Source organism: Eleutherodactylus coqui, chromosome 8, assembly GCF_035609145.1.
Source record: "Eleutherodactylus coqui strain aEleCoq1 chromosome 8, aEleCoq1.hap1, whole genome shotgun sequence".
Classification (NCBI taxonomy): domain Eukaryota; kingdom Metazoa; phylum Chordata; class Amphibia; order Anura; family Eleutherodactylidae; genus Eleutherodactylus; species Eleutherodactylus coqui.
The window spans coordinates 2,837,466-2,855,096 of record NC_089844.1 but is presented as its reverse complement, the minus strand read 5'-3'; the positions used below and the strand labels follow the sequence as shown (position 1 = coordinate 2,855,096).

Here is a 17,631-nt window from a genome sequence, read left to right as displayed (position 1 = left end):
AGGTGAGGGTGTGGGTGCAGGCCATGAGACGGTCGTGCCTGTGTCCTGAGAGGGGGGTTGGATCTCAGTGGCAGGTTGGGGCACAGGGGGAGAGGCAGCGGTGCAAACCGGAGGCGGTGAACGGCCTTCGTCCCACCTTGTGGGGTGCTTGGCCATCATATGTCTGCGCATGCTGGTGGTGGTCAGGCTGTTGGTGGTGGCTCCCCGGCTGATCTTGGCGCGACAAAGGTTGCACACCACTGTTCGTCGGTCGTCAGGCGTCTCTGTGAAAAACTGCCAGACCTTAGAGCACCTCGGCCTCTGCAGGGTGGCATGGCGCGAGGGTGTGCTTTGGGAAACACTTGGTGGATTATTCGGTCTGGCCCTGCCTCTACCCCTGGCCACCGCACTGCCTCTTGCAACCTGCCCTGCTGCTGCCCGTGCCTCCCCCTCTGAAGACCTGTCCTGTGTAGGCGTTGCACACCAGGTGGGGTCAGTCACCTCATCGTCCTGCTGCTCTTCCTCCGAATCCTCTGTGCGCTGCTCCCTCGGACTTACTGCCCTTACTACTACCTCACTGCAAGACAACTGTGTCTCATCGTCATCGTCCTCCTCAGCCACTGAAAGGTCTTGAGACAGTTGCCGGAAGTCCCCAGCCTCATCCCCCGGACCCCGGGAACTTTCCAATGGTTGGGCATCAGTGACGATAAACTCCTCTGGTGGTAGAGGAACCACTGCTGCCCAATCTGAGCAGGGGCCCGAGAAAAGTTCCTGGGAGTGTTCCCGCTCCTGAGCATGTGTCATTGTAGTGGAGTGAGGAGGCTGGGAGGAAGGAGGAGCAGCAGACAGAGGATTCGGATTTGCAGCAGTGGACGGCGCAGAACTGTGGCTGGACGATAGGTTGCTCGAAGCACTTTCTGCCATCCAGGACAGGACCTGCTCACACTGCTCATTTTCTAATAAAGGTCTCCCGCGTGGACCCATTAATTGGGCGATGAATGTGGGGACGCCAGAAACGTGCCTCTCTCCTAATCGCGCAGCAGTCGGCTGCGACACACCTGGATCAGGAGCTCGGCCTGTGCCCACACCCTCACTTGGCCCTCCGCGTCCTCGGCCGCGTCCACGTCCTCTAGGCCTACCCCTACCCCTCAGCATGCTGTATTACCAGTGATTTGATTTCCCAGGCAGGAAAGAAATTGGCGCAAGGCTGCACTCAACCGTAGCTGGTTGCGTCTGATTTTTTTACGTTCTCCACGCAGCACACACGTACCCAGAGCCCTTAGGACTGACACAGGCAAGGCAAATATACTTTCTTCCCTTTTGTTTAAAAGGATAGGCCCACTGCGTCTATTCACTGAATAATAAGTTTAATAACTGACACTGTGTTGCGGCCCTGCAAAAGTGTCACAGAACTTTACTGTTGCAGAGTTATTAACTGTGGCAGAGCAGGTATTTCCCAGGCAGGAAAGAAATTGGCGCAAGGCTGCACTCAACTGTAGCTGGTTGCGTCTGATTTTTTCTGAACGTTCAGTGCACAGCACACACGTACACAGAGCCCTGAGTACTGTCAGAGGCAGGCCAAATAGAATTTTTTCCCTGCTTTTTACAAGGAACACCCACACTGCGTGTATTCAATGAATAATGTATGTCTTCTGGCCCTGCCTACACAATTCTATCCCTGTAGTATTAATGCCGGGTGCAATGCTCTGCACAGCCGGTTTTGAGAAAAAAAAAAAATATGCAACACTGCTAACAGCAGCCTGGACAGTACTGCACACGAATAGATGTGGCCCTAGAAAGGACCGTTGGGGTTCTTGAAGCCTACACTAACTCCTAACACTCTCCCTGCCTAACCCCCACTTCTGTCCCTATTGCAGGGCGCAATGCTCTGCAGATCCAATTTTGGAAAAAAAAAATAAAATACTGTGCTAACACAGTACTGCACACTAGTAGATGTGGCCCTAAGAAGGGCCATTGGGGTTCTTGAAGCCTACACTAACTCCTAACGCTCTCCCTACAGCAGCTCCAGCACGATAGTACTTTCCCTCAGCTAAGTCACAAGGCATGTGTGGCGAGCCGCGGGAGGGGCCGATTTTTATACTCAGGTGACATCTGATCTTTCCAGCCACTCACAGCAGGGGGGTGGTATAGGGCTTGACCGTCACAGGGGTAAGTTGTAATGCCTTCCCTGTCTTTCAATTGGCCAGAAAAGCGCGCTAACGTCTCAGAGAGGAAACTGAAAGTAACCGGAACACCGCGTGGTACTCGTTACGAGTAACTAGCATCACGAACACCGTAATATTCGCATGAATATCAAGCTCGGACGAGTACGTTCGCTCATCTCTAGCTACTACCTCAGCCCACTGAGGCGCCGGTAACTTCTCCCTCTCGGCCACTCTCTCAAAGACCGCAAGATAGGCCTCAATGTCATCGGTGGGTGTCATCTTTTGTAAGGCCGCCTGTACCGCGGTACTGGTAGTGGGGGGCGAACCAGCCGATCTCTGCACACTTTGAGCCACCGCCAGGATTTGCTCTTGCAGCTGCTGGTTAACCCGCTGTTGTTCCTGCAAGGCTAACCGATTGGCTTCCACCAGTATAGCATTAGTCTCGGCCTGAGCTCTCATGGCCTCCTCATGGACTTTTTGCTGGGTTGCCGTCATTAGCGTCAGCTGTTTCATCAGATCCTCCATCTTGGCTGTATCTGATGGCGGTGCCGTTGCAGCTTTCACCCAGGACATGGGGGGTTACAGCACTCTCCAGTCAATCTCTCTTGGGCGGTTGCCCTTAGCAACGGTTCTCCAGCTGCTGCAGCAAAATGTCCATTAATTGGTGTATGTCTCTTTAAGACCGCTGCCCGCATCCAAACACCATATGTGAGGGATTAGCGTTTAGGATCGGTAGCAACCTGGGCATAAGCAGTCAGAGACAGTGACACATGGGATAAAGTCTTTAGTCCAGGCGTTGCCTGGGTTTATTTCCAAGCAAACAAAGCAAAATACAGGCCTTAGCATCAGGCAAACATAAAGTAAATCCTGCTCGTCTGAGCACTTACTAAACATGTAGCGTCCCTGTCTACACAGTGGTAACAAAATGGCTCCTGCACACAGCCAGCCAGGACTCTCAGACCTGCAAAGGTCTCAGCTCTCTCAGCCCACATGCTGGGCTAGCCGGGCTCCTGCTCCACAGAGCCCTCTCTCTGACTCTCAGCCAGATGCTCTCTCTGGCTCTCAGCCAGACGCTTTCTCTGCTGGCTAGATAGCAGCAAAGCTTACTGGCGAAGATGCTGAGGACTGGAGGGGAGGGGTCAGGAAGAAAGGAAGTGACCAGGGGTTAGGGGTGGAGTTAGCAGGGTTAGAGGAAGAAGAAGGAAGAGGAAGATCATTCTGGACCGGGAGAAGAAGAGTGAAGACGGACCCAGAACAGCTGAAGAATGGAGGAGCTAATGCGGATGATCAAGGACGTGGTGGCCAGCCAGGGCACAAGCTGGCTCGTGAAGATGGCTGAAGACCTTTCGGGGACGACAGCGGCGGAAGAAGGAGCGAGCACCAGCCAGCCGGTTTTGCCCAGCAGCGAGGAGCCACGTGGAAGACCAACCCGGAGAAGAAACCCGCCAGCGCGACTGAGCCCCAGCCCGGTGGCGAAGAGAGGCGGACGTAACAGCAGCCCAAGACCGGAGCGACTCGGAGGGAACAGCGCCGTGCGGTCTCAGCGCGGTAGGGAGGAGGTGGAACCAGCAGAACGCATGGGAGTCGGTGAGCCAGAGGTAGCGGAGAGGACAACACTTACCCGTGGAGGTACGGCAGCGTCCAGGTCGGGTAAGTCCAGCACGGGAGGAGGTATCCCCGCGGCTGACGGCAGTACAAGGAGCGAGGTCCCAAGGAGCGAGGTCCCGGAGCGCACGCCACGTGCAGCAGCAGGCGCGCGTAGGGTTCCGCGCACAGGATATAGATCCGGCCGCGGAGATGCAGCGACCGTTAGGAGGGAGATGCCAGAGAGTGCATCTCCCTCATCGTGCGCCGCGAGTAGCGGGGGGGAGAGTGGGGGGGGAGGGAGGGGAACCGAAAAAGGCCAGTCAAACAGAGGGCAGAATATTCGCCACCAGCACTTAGGGGGGGATAGGGGGGGGGCAGCGACCAGAATAGAGGAGGTGGACGATTTTCGCGCTACAGCGTGGAAGGGGCGATCATTTCATCGCTCAAAAGCAGCGACAGTTCGCACCACAGCGCGGTATGGGGCGGGCGCCGGGAGCGAAAAATCAGCGTATTTTCGCCCACCAGCGCGGAGCAGGCCGGCAGACAGCGAAGAAGAGGCGGCGAATTTTCGCGCCATAGCGCGGGGGGGCCGGGGGCCTCCAACTGTGTCTTCAGTCAGGCGCAGGGAGTTCAGGGTTTCATCCAGCAGCAGTGTAGAGAGGGACTCCCCGGAGCATTGCGCAGCGCGCAATAGCTTAAGCCGCCCCCATCATAGCAGCGGTAGAGTTATAGGGCAGGATAGGTGCAGGCAGTTAGAGGGGGCAAGTAGCAGGCGTACAGCTAGGGCGCGCGAGGAGCGCAGCTGCTCATCATCTTCAGCAGGAGGAGAGGAGACGAGGAGGAGCAGATTCGTACGGGGTGATCAGGCAGAAGCGGTGACTTGGAGGGAAGGGCAGAGCAACCGAGAGGTGGAGATGCAGGTCATGAGGAATTTGTTTTCACGGTCACCGGCTTCTTCTGCAGATATCAGACAAGGAGAGCGCGGGAGCAGACCGGGTAACAGGATGTCAGCCTGTGGGGCTACAATGTCAAGGAGCCCGAGGAGCCGGCGTGTCCCCCAAGAAAGTGGCACGGCACGATACGCACGGGAGTACCAACAAACATCACTGCCCGCCCCTAACGTTCCCTTGGCTATGCCGGAGGTCAACGAGGCGGGTGAGTCGTTTCAGTTAAATAAAGTTTGGGATAATGTGTCCGGCACGAGCCGGAAGGATGAATTTATGGTGGCTCTCAGAGCCTTGGTGGATAAATATGATATGGATAAAGGGCTTCTAGTGTCCTATGATAAACCGGGGAGGGCGGCCTCGCCCGAGGTTGGTGGTCCAGCACAAGGACAAAGGTGCCTGCCCTCGGTGGCAGGGGTGAGTGAGGGTCTGAAATTAGCAGACTCGCTGTTTTGTGGAGTAGCCCCGTTGGATGCGGGGCTGGAGAACGAAGTGGTATCAAAAATTATAAATGGTAACTATGTGGATATATGGTCGCTGTTATCAGTCGAACACGTGTCAGTTGACAGGGAAAGGTTCACTGAACGTGGGAGCGAGAAAAAACCCAAAGTAGCCAAAACATTTGGGAATTGGCTACAGGCCTTTTTGATTTTGGCTCATGTAGTGTGCAAGCAGCAGCCGCAGAAGGGCCCGGAATTGCTCGTGTACATCAACACGATCCACAGTGCATATAAGTTGCACGGGGGATCGGCTTGGTGGCGATACGACGAAGATTTTCGTCGCAGAATTTCGGGTTCACAGCAGATCAGTTGGGCGTCAAAGGCGACAGACGTTTGGATCCAGTTGATCCTGGCGCAGAAACCCGTAAAACATAGCTTTCAAGGATCGGCCGCAGGAGCCAGCGGACAGCAGGCTGCTGCGGCCCCAAAACCGTCCGGTTCTTGCTGGGCCTTCAACGAAGGCCACTGCCGTTTTTACGCATCGTGCAAATTTCGGCACGAATGCTCGGTCTGCGGAGGTTCGCACACGGCGTTGCGTTGTTTCCGACGCCAACGAGCGACGGGAGTTCCCGGCACAGGGGCGAACGCCGGTGAGCGTCCAGTACCTGGAGCCGTGGCTCGACCGGTACCCACGGAGACTGGAAGCAAACCTGCTTAGAGCGGGGTTTGCTGAAGGTTTCTTTATCCCGCATTCCCCAGTTTCGTCGGCGTCTTTTTGCCAGAATTTAAAGTCCGCTCGCGATAATAAGCAGTTGGTGATGGAGAAGTTGCTGAAGGAGGAAGAATTGGGTCGAATGGCGGGCCCATTTCGGGAACCGCCTTTCGTGAACTTGCGGGTTTCCCCTTTGGGACTGGTACCGAAGAAGGAAGCTGGCAAGTTCAGACTTATCCATCACCTATCCTATCCGTCGGGTGAATCAGTCAACGACGGAATATCAAAAGAGCAAGCGGCGGTGTCATATGCGTCTTTCGACTGCGCGGTTGCATTAGTTAGACAGGCAGGTAAAGGCGCTTGGTTGGCAAAGGCCGATATTGAATCGGCTTTCCGGCTCCTGCCGGTGCATCCGCAGTGTTTTCATCTGCTGGGATGCAGCATCGAGGACCAGTTTTTTGTTGACATGTGCCTACCGATGGGTTGCTCTATCTCCTGTTATTATTTTGAGGTTTTTAGTTCATTCTTGGAATGGATGTTAAGAGTGGAGACGGGCATCTCATCGGTATCGCATTATTTGGATGATTTTCTTTTTGTTGGTCAGGCAAATTCGACGGCCTGCGAGTTTTTACTTTCGTCGTTTCGTAGTTTGATGAGAAAAGCCGGGGTCCCCTTGTCGGATGAGAAGACGGTTGGCCCCGCATCGAGGCTCGGTTTTTTAGGCATAGAAATCGACACGGAGGAAATGACTTTCCACTTGCCGGATGAAAAAGTGGCGCGTTTGCGCCAAGTCGTGGAGTTGGTGGGCAGTTCTCGGAAGGTTACACTGCACCAACTTCAAGTATTGTTAGGGTTGTTGAATTTCGCGTGCAGGGTCATTCCGATGGGGCGAGCCTTTTCCCGGCGGTTGTCACTAGCAACGAAAGGGGTAAAGGAACCCCATCATTTTGTCAGGGTGACAAAAGGGATGAGATCAGACCTGCACATATGGAGAGTTTTTCTGAGTTCATTTAACGGTCAAGTAATATGTCTGGAGGAGGAGAAGCAGAACGAAGAGATCGGCTTGGTATCGGATGCAGCTGGTTCTTATGGATTCGGAGTAATATTGGGTGATCAATGGTGTTGTGCTGCATGGCCGGATACATGGATTGAAAGAAAATGGATAAAGAACACAGCGTTATTGGAGATTTTCCCTTTGGTGGTGGCAATGGAAATATGGGGCCAGAGGTTGGCCAACGGTAATATTTGCTTTTGGTCAGATAATCAATCGGTGGTGCAAATGGTCAACAAGCAATCGTCATCCTCAACGTTGGTGCTGGCAGCATTACGCCATTTGATCTTACGGTGTTTACAGCACAATGTTAAGTTTAAAGCGAGACATGTACCAGGATATTTGAATGCTACTGCTGATGCTCTTTCTCGTTTTCAGATGTCACATTTCAGGGAGCTGCACCCGACGGCGGAGGTCGAGGGGGTATGTTGCCCTGCTTTCTTGTGGGAAGTGATAGAGGAGAGCTGTTAGCTCTCGTTAAAGCGTCAGTAACAAGTACCACATGGAACCGATATAACAAAGTATGGAAAGAATGGTTAGCAGCGGCGGGTGGAATTTTTCCAACAGAAGAAAGAGCAAGGGCGGTGACATTAGATGTCCTGTCCGCGATGCGTAAAAGCGGGTCTTCAGCGGATGCGGCGAAAAAACGACTATCGGCCATAGCATTTTTGTTGCGCTTACACGGGACAAGAGACGTGACGAAGGACTTCGTTTTTGGGCAAATAATAAAAGGGTGGAAGAAGGACAGGGTGACCAAGGACGGCAGGCGCCCTATCACGTTCGAGTTATTAAATGCTATTCTCAACGTGGTGGAGTCGGTCTGCACGGATGCTTCCGAAGCAGAGCTTTTTCGCGCGGCTTTTTCCATCGCCTTTTTTGCCGCATTACGCATCGGGGAGTTAGTATCGGCGTGCAAGTCAAAGCCCGGGGGGCTGTTTTTCTCAGACGTGGTAATTGACAAAGACTGTATTAAGATAGGTGTCAGAAGATCAAAGACAGACATATACGGGATGGGAGAATGGATTAGAGTGGGAAAATTGGGGACAAAGTGGTGCCCGGTGTTACTGGTAAAGGAGTTCGCCAAGAGACACGGTGGGACTGGTCCGTTTTTGTGCCATGCGTCGGGTTTTCCCCTAACTAAATACCAATTTACGGCGGTCATGCGGAATAGCATTAGAATGCTAGGCCTTAACCCCTCGGAATTCGGATCACATTCGTTAGGGATCGGAGCTGCGACGTCCGCTTTTGCGTGTGGCATGGGTATCGAGGGGGTTAAGAAGGTGGGTCGTTGGAAATCAGATGCTTATCGGTCATATGTTCGGCCAAATCTGAGAGTTCTATAATATTGTTTATGGTGTTGCGATTTCTGCTTTGGTTTTGTTCTTTTATTTTATCCACAGTGTCGGATTGGACAGTATGGGTGGTGGGCCACTCCTATGTATACTGGGCGGAAAAGAGAGCCAGAAATAGGCCCATTGGCGTGAATTTAGGCCTTAATGTGCCAGTGCGTTGGCTTGGTATTAGAGGATTACAATGGCCCAGGCTGCTCCAGGAGGTTTTAAAAATCAGCAGCTGGAAGAATGACAGAGTGATATTAGTTATTCACGCTGGTGGAAATGACCTTGGGAAGATAAAGGTGGCGGAGTTGATAGCATTGATGAAAGCGGACATTTTTCGTTTCAAGGAATTTTTTAAGAGGGTCATAATTGTTTGGTCAGACATCGTGGCCAGAAGAATTTGGAGAGAAGCAAGAGATAATGAAGCCATCGAGAGAGTAAGGAAGACCGTCAATTTTAGGATATCAAAGCATGTGCGAGCGTTAGGTGGGATAGCAATACGTCATTGGGAGCTGGAGAGAAGAGAGCGCGGGATGATGCGAGGTGACGGAGTGCATCTTAGCGACATAGGGCTAGATACCTTTTTATCTAGGTTGCAGGATGGGGTAGAGTCGGCTCTTTTGCTGGCATGTGGGGGGCGGAGTGCAGCATAGTAATATGCTGCATCCTTCGTGGCGGAATTTGAGGACTTCCATGCCAGCAAGAAATGGAAGGGCTTTTTCAGGCCGAGAGGGGCCTTCTTACGCCTCAGTTTTACGACGTTAGAATCGGACATTTTTATTTTTTGGCATGGAAGGAGAAAAATAGAGGATTCGTTAAAAGGTTTTATACAGTTTAATAAAGGCTGTGGCCTACCCACAATATGCCAGCATATAGTCGTATGGTGTCTTTGTTTAATGGGGAACGGGGGTTAATGGGTAAGTCCCTCCAGTCCCTGTAGGCCCAGGCTTTATAAGGCCTGGTACCAGCCCCACCTGGTACGTGCGAGTGACCATCCCACCCTTCGCTTTGGTCACTCCAGGAAAAGCCGGCCCGGATTATGCAGCTTGGAGCCACCTACTTGCTACAGCGTGTCAGTAACTTAATGTTACTGACACCATACTGCCGGCTTCCTCCACCAAGCCCAGGCTGCTCGGTGGCACGTACCTGCCCAAGCGCTCCCCAAGGCAGCATAGGAGAGCATCCTAGGCGACACATACCTGCCCTCAAGCACCTTGCCGGTCACCGTCTCACAATATATATATATATATATGTGTGTATGTATATATATATATATATATATATATATATATATATATATATATATATATGGACAGGCCTAGATGAAATACACCAAAGGGTTTTAAGGGAGCTATGTAAAAAGACCTGGGGGTAATAGTTAACTGTAAACTTAACTGTAGCAATCAATGTCAATCAGCTTCTGCAAAAGGAAATAAAGTATTTTTGGGGGGGGGGGGGGGGGGTGCATTACAAGAGGCATAGGAGCGTGGGACAAGAACATTATTCTCCCACTATATAAGGCACTTGTCACGCTTCACATGAAATACTGTTCTGGTCACTGGTGCTCAGGAAACTGAATGGTTTGAGGGGTCTGCCAATACCTTTGCTACAGGAATGTTACAGGGGTCTGCCTATACTTCTGCTACAGAAATGTTACTGGGGTCTGCCTATACCTTTGCTACAGAAATGTTACTGGATCTGCCTATACTTTTGCTACAGAAATGTTACAGTGGTCCGCTTATACTTTTGCTGCAGGAATGTTATTGGGGTCCGCCTTTACTTTTGCTACAGAACTAGTACTGGGGTCTGCCTAAACTTTTGCAACAGAAATGTTACAGGGATCTGCCTTAACTCTTGCAACGGAAATGTTACTCGGGTCTGCCTATACGCTTGCTACAGAAATGTTACTAACGTTACGCCTAAGCAGTTTTTGCTACAGAAATGTTACTGGGGTCTGCCTATACTTTGCTAAAGAAATGATACAGGGGTCTGCCCATACTTTTGCAACAGAAATGTTACAGGGTTCTGCCTATACTTTTGCTACAGAAATGTTACTGGGGTCTGCCTAATCATTTGAGGGGTTCGCCTATACCTTTGCTACAAAAATGTTACTGGGGTTCACCTACAGTCTTGCTACAGAAATGTTGCTGGGGTCTGCCTATACTTCTGCTGCAGAAATGTTACAGGTGTCTGCCTATACTTTTGCTACAGAAATGTTACTGGGGTCTGCCTAAGCAGTTTCTACTGAATGGTTTGAGGGGTCTGCCTATACCTTTGCTACAAAAATGTTACTATGGTCTGCCTAAACCTTTGCTGCAGAAATGGTACTGGGGTCTGCCTATACTCCTGCTACAAAAATATTACAAGGGTCTGCCTATACTTTTGCTACAGTAATGTTACTGGGGTCCGTCTATATCTTGCTACACCAATATTTCAAGGGTTTGCCTATACAGTTTCTACTGAATGGCTTGAGGGGTTGACCTACACTTTTGCTACAGAAATGTTGGTTGGGTCCGCCTATACTTTAGTTACAGAAATGTTACTGGGGTCTGCCTAAACGTTTGCTACAGAGATGTTACTGGGGTCTGCCTATACTCTTGCTACAAAAATATTACAGGGGTCTGCCTATACTTCTACTACAGGAATGTTACTGAGGTCCACCTATACTTTTGCTACACCAATGTTTCAGGGGGTTGCCTATGCAGTTTCTACTGAATGGCTTGTGGGTTTGACCGACACTTTTGCTACAGAAATGTTGGTTGGGTCCGCCTATACTTTAGTTACAGAAATGTTACTGGGGTCTGCCTATATTTTAGTTACAGAAATGTTACTGGAGTCTGCCTATACTTTTGCTACAGAAATGTTCCTAGGTTCCGCCTTTATTCTTGCTACACCAATGTTTCAGGGGTTCGCCTACAGTCTTGCTACAGAAATGTTCCTGGGGTCTGTCTATACATCTGCTACAGAAATGTTACAGGGGTCTGACTATACTTTTGCTACAGAACTATTGCTGAGGTACACCTATGCAGTTTCTCCTGAATGGTTTGAGGGTTCCGCCTATACTTTTGCTACAGAAATGCTACTGGGGTCCGCCTAAGCCGTTTCTACTGAATGGCTTGAGGGGTTCGCCTATACTTTTGCTACAGAAATGTTACAGGGGTCTGCCTATACTCTAGCTACAGAAATGTTACTCAGGTCCGCCTATATTGTTGCTTTAGAAATGTTACTGGAGTCCGTCTAAGCTGTCTATACTGACAAGTTTGAGGGGTTCGCCTATACTTTTGCTACAGAAATGTTCCTGGGGTCCGCCTATAATCTTGGTACACCAATGTTTCAGGGGTTCGTCTTCACTCTTGAGACAGAAATGTTACTGGGTTCTGCCTATGCTATTGCTACAGGAATGTTACTGGGGTCTGCCTATACTTATGCTACAGAAATATTACTTGGGTCTTCCTAAACTTTTCTACAGAAATGCTACTGGGGTCTGCCTATGCAGTTTCTACAGAATAGTTTGAGGGGTCTGCCTATACTTTTGCTACAGAAATGCTACTGGGGTCTGCCTATACTCTAGCTACAGAAATGTTACTCAGGTCCACCTATGCTTTTGCTACGGAAATGATACTGGGGTCCACCTATACTCCTGCTTCACCAATGTTTCAGGGGTTCGCCTACATTCTTGCTACAAAAATGTTACAGGGGTCTGCCTTTACTTTTGCTACAGATCTATTACTGGGGTCCACCTACGCAGTCTCTACTGAATGGTTTGAGGGGTTCACCTAAACTTTTGATACAAAAATGTTTCTGGGATCTGCCTATTCTCTTGCAACAGAAATGTTACTCGGGTCCGCCTATACGCTTGCTGCAGAAATGTTACTATGGTTACGCCTAAGCAGTTTTGCTATAGAAATGTTACTGGGTCTGCCTATACTTTTGCTACAGAAATGTTATGGGGGTCTGCCTATGCAGTTTCTACTGAATGGTTTGAGGGGTTTGCCTATACTTTTGCTACAGAAATGTTACTGCGGCCCGCCTATACTCTTGGTACACCAATTTTTTAGGGGTTGCCTAAACTTATGCTACAGAAATGTTACAGGGGTCTGCCTATACTTCTGCTAAAGGAATGTTACTGCGGTCCGCCTATGCACTTTCTACTGAATGGCTTGAGGGGTTGACCTATACTTTTGCTACAGAAATGTTAGTTGGGTCCGCCTATACTTTAGTTACTGAAATGTTACTGGGGTCCGCTTATGCAGTTTCTACTGAATAGTTTGAGTGGCTCACCTATATTTTTGCTACAGAAATGTTACAGGGGTCCGCCTATACTTTGCTACACTAATGTTTCAGGGGTTCGCCTGCACTCTTGCTACAGAAATGTCACTGGGGTCTGCCACACTTCTGCTACAGAAATGTCACTGGGGTCTGCCTTTCCTCTTGCTACACCAATTTTTCAGGGGTTCGCCTACACTCTTGCTACAGAAATGTTGCTGGTGTCTGCCTATACTTTTGCTACAGAACTATTACTGGGGTCCGCCTATGCAGTTTCTACTGAATGGTTCGAGGGGTTCACCTATCCTTTTACTACAGAAATGTTACTGGGGTCTGCCTAAACAGTTTCGACTGAATGGTTTGTGGGGTTCACCTCTACTTTTGCTACAGAAATGTTACTGGGGTCTGCCTATACTCTTGGTACACCAGTGTTTCAGGGGTTCGCCTATACTCTTGCTACAGAAATGTTACAGCGGTCTGCCTATACTTTGCTACAGAAATGTTACTGGGGTCCACCTATACTCTTGCTACAGAATTGTTAGTGTGGCCTGCCTATGCAGTTTCTACTGAATGGTTTGAGGGGTTCACCTATATTTTTGCTACAGAAATGTTCCTGGGGTCCGCCTAAGCAGTTTCGACTGAATGGTTTCAGGGGTTCACCTGCACTTTTGCTACTGAAATTTTACTGGGGTCCACCTAAGCTTTTGCTACAGAAATGTTACTGGGGTCTGCCATTACTTTTGCTACAGAAATGTTACTGGGGTCCGCCTATACTCTTGCTATATCAATGTTTCAGGGGTTCACCAATACTCTTGCTACAGAAATGTTACAGGGGTCTGCCTATACTTCTGCTACAGGAATGTTACAGGGGTCTGCCTATACTTTGCTACAGAAATGTTACTGGGATCTGCCTTTACTTTTGCAACAGAAATGTTACTGGGGTCCGCCTATACTTTTGCTACAGAAATGTTACTGGGGTCTGCCTATACTCTTGCTACAGAAATATTACAGGGCTCCGCCTTTACTCTTGGTACATCAATTTTACAGGGGTCTGCCTACAGTCTTGCTACAAAAAATGTTACTGGAGTTTGCCTATACTTTTGCAACAGAAATGTTACTGGGGTCTGCCAATACTTCTGCTACAGAAATGTTACAGGGGTCTGCCTATGCAGTTTCTACTGAATGCTTTGAGGGGTTCGCCTATAGTTTTGCTACAGAAATGTTATTTGGGTCTGCCAATATTCTTGGTACACCAATGTTTCAAGGGTCCGTCTATACTCTTGCTCCAGAAATGTTTCTGGCGTCCGCTTATACTGTTGCTACAGAAATGTTACTGGGGTCTGCCTATACTCTTGCTACAGAAATGTTACTGGGGTCTGCCTATATTTTTGATACAGAAATGTTACTGGGGCCCACCTATGCAGTTTCTACTGAATGATATGGGTGGTTCGCCCATACTCTTGCTACAGAAATGTTACAGGTGTCCGCCTATACTTTTACTACAGAAATGTTACTGGGGTCTGCCTTTATTTTTGATACAGAAATGTTACTGGGGTCCGCCTATGCAGTTTCTACTGAGTGATATGAGGGGTTCGCCCATACTCTTGCTACAGAATTGTTACAGGGGTCCGCCTATACTTTTGCTGCAAAATTTTTTTACTGGGGTCATTCTATTCTCTTGCTACAGAAATGTTACTGGGGTCTGCTTATACTCTTGCTACACCAATTTTCATGGGTCCGCCTATTCTTTTGCTACAGAAATGTTACTGGGGTCTGCCTATACCGTTTCTTCTGAATGGTTTGAGGTGTTCACCTATACTTTTACTACAGAAATGTTACTGGGGTCCACCTATACTCTTGCTGCAGGAATGTTACAGGGGTCTGCCTATACTTTTGCTACAGTAATGTTAATGGGTTCTGCCTATGCAGTTTCTACTGAATGGTTTGAGGGGTTCACCTATACTTTTGCTACAGAAATTTTACAGGGGTCTGCTAAAAATTTTGCAACAGAAATGTTTACCGTGGTCTGCCTATGCAGTTTCTACTGAATGGTTTGAGGGTTTGACCTATACTTTTGCTACAATAATGTTACTGGGGTCCACCTATACTCTTGCTACAGGAATGTTACTGGGGTCTGCCTATACTTATGCTACAGAAATATTACTTGGGTCTTCCTAAACTTTTCTACAGAAATGCTACTGGGGTCTGCCTATGCAGTTTCTACAGAATAGTTTGAGGGGTCTGCCTATACTTTTGCTACAGAAATGCTACTGGGGTCTGCCTATACTCTAGCTACAGAAATGTTACTCAGGTCCACCTATGCTTTTGCTACGGAAATGATACTGGGGTCCACCTATACTCCTGCTTCACCAATGTTTCAGGGGTTCGCCTACATTCTTGCTACAAAAATGTTACAGGGGTCTGCCTTTACTTTTGCTACAGATCTATTACTGGGGTCCACCTACGCAGTCTCTACTGAATGGTTTGAGGGGTTCACCTAAACTTTTGATACAAAAATGTTTCTGGGATCTGCCTATTCTCTTGCAACAGAAATGTTACTCGGGTCCGCCTATACGCTTGCTGCAGAAATGTTACTATGGTTACGCCTAAGCAGTTTTGCTATAGAAATGTTACTGGGTCTGCCTATACTTTTGCTACAGAAATGTTATGGGGGTCTGCCTATGCAGTTTCTACTGAATGGTTTGAGGGGTTTGCCTATACTTTTGCTACAGAAATGTTACTGCGGCCCGCCTATACTCTTGGTACACCAATTTTTTAGGGGTTGCCTAAACTTATGCTACAGAAATGTTACAGGGGTCTGCCTATACTTCTGCTAAAGGAATGTTACTGCGGTCCGCCTATGCACTTTCTACTGAATGGCTTGAGGGGTTGACCTATACTTTTGCTACAGAAATGTTAGTTGGGTCCGCCTATACTTTAGTTACTGAAATGTTACTGGGGTCCGCTTATGCAGTTTCTACTGAATAGTTTGAGTGGCTCACCTATATTTTTGCTACAGAAATGTTACAGGGGTCCGCCTATACTTTGCTACACTAATGTTTCAGGGGTTCGCCTGCACTCTTGCTACAGAAATGTCACTGGGGTCTGCCACACTTCTGCTACAGAAATGTCACTGGGGTCTGCCTTTCCTCTTGCTACACCAATTTTTCAGGGGTTCGCCTACACTCTTGCTACAGAAATGTTGCTGGTGTCTGCCTATACTTTTGCTACAGAACTATTACTGGGGTCCGCCTATGCAGTTTCTACTGAATGGTTCGAGGGGTTCACCTATCCTTTTACTACAGAAATGTTACTGGGGTCTGCCTAAACAGTTTCGACTGAATGGTTTGTGGGGTTCACCTCTACTTTTGCTACAGAAATGTTACTGGGGTCTGCCTATACTCTTGGTACACCAGTGTTTCAGGGGTTCGCCTATACTCTTGCTACAGAAATGTTACAGCGGTCTGCCTATACTTTGCTACAGAAATGTTACTGGGGTCCACCTATACTCTTGCTACAGAATTGTTAGTGTGGCCTGCCTATGCAGTTTCTACTGAATGGTTTGAGGGGTTCACCTATATTTTTGCTACAGAAATGTTCCTGGGGTCCGCCTAAGCAGTTTCGACTGAATGGTTTCAGGGGTTCACCTGCACTTTTGCTACTGAAATTTTACTGGGGTCCACCTAAGCTTTTGCTACAAAAATGTTACTGGGGTCTGCCAATACTTTTGCTACAGAAATGTTACTGGGGTCCGCCTATACTCTTGCTATATCAATGTTTCAGGGGTTCACCAATACTCTTGCTACAGAAATGTTACAGGGGTCTGCCTATACTTCTGCTACAGGAATGTTACAGGGGTCTGCCTATACTTTGCTACAGAAATGTTACTGGGATCTGCCTTTACTTTTGCAACAGAAATGTTACTGGGGTCCGCCTATACTTTTGCTACAGAAATGTTACTGGGGTCTGCCTATACTCTTGCTACAGAAATATTACAGGGCTCCGCCTTTACTCTTGGTACATCAATTTTACAGGGGTCTGCCTACAGTCTTGCTACAAAAAATGTTACTGGAGTTTGCCTATACTTTTGCAACAGAAATGTTACTGGGGTCTGCCAATACTTCTGCTACAGAAATGTTACAGGGGTCTGCCTATGCAGTTTCTACTGAATGCTTTGAGGGGTTCGCCTATAGTTTTGCTACAGAAATGTTATTTGGGTCTGCCAATATTCTTGGTACACCAATGTTTCAAGGGTCCGTCTATACTCTTGCTCCAGAAATGTTTCTGGCGTCCGCTTATACTGTTGCTACAGAAATGTTACTGGGGTCTGCCTATACTCTTGCTACAGAAATGTTACTGGGGTCTGCCTATATTTTTGATACAGAAATGTTACTGGGGCCCACCTATGCAGTTTCTACTGAATGATATGGGTGGTTCGCCCATACTCTTGCTACAGAAATGTTACAGGTGTCCGCCTATACTTTTACTACAGAAATGTTACTGGGGTCTGCCTTTATTTTTGATACAGAAATGTTACTGGGGTCCGCCTATGCAGTTTCTACTGAGTGATATGAGGGGTTCGCCCATACTCTTGCTACAGAATTGTTACAGGGGTCCGCCTATACTTTTGCTGCAAAATTTTTTTACTGGGGTCATTCTATTCTCTTGCTACAGAAATGTTACTGGGGTCTGCTTATACTCTTGCTACACCAATTTTCATGGGTCCGCCTATTCTTTTGCTACAGAAATGTTACTGGGGTCTGCCTATACCGTTTCTTCTGAATGGTTTGAGGTGTTCACCTATACTTTTACTACAGAAATGTTACTGGGGTCCACCTATACTCTTGCTGCAGGAATGTTACAGGGGTCTGCCTATACTTTTGCTACAGTAATGTTAATGGGTTCTGCCTATGCAGTTTCTACTGAATGGTTTGAGGGGTTCACCTATACTTTTGCTACAGAAATTTTACAGGGGTCTGCTAAAAATTTTGCAACAGAAATGTTTACCGTGGTCTGCCTATGCAGTTTCTACTGAATGGTTTGAGGGTTTGACCTATACTTTTGCTACAATAATGTTACTGGGGTCCACCTATACTCTTGCTACAGAAATGGTACTGGGGTCCGTATATACTCTTGCTACAGAAATGTTA

General features: G+C 48.4%; 2 protein-coding genes across 2 annotated transcripts in view; both read left to right on the top strand.

Moving 5' to 3' along the window:
* Positions 1 to 17,631, top strand: part of LOC136577421 (scavenger receptor cysteine-rich type 1 protein M160-like) — a 126,351-nt gene that overhangs the window by 17,163 nt on the left and 91,557 nt on the right. The gene's annotated exons all lie outside the window — the stretch shown is intronic.
* On the top strand, positions 5,934 to 9,125 carry LOC136576109 (uncharacterized). Its single transcript, XM_066575130.1, has 2 exons — positions 5,934 to 7,301; positions 8,279 to 9,125. Exons 1-2 carry the CDS (start codon positions 5,934 to 5,936, stop codon positions 8,360 to 8,362), a joined length of 1,452 nt encoding a protein of 483 aa, XP_066431227.1. The 3' UTR covers positions 8,363 to 9,125.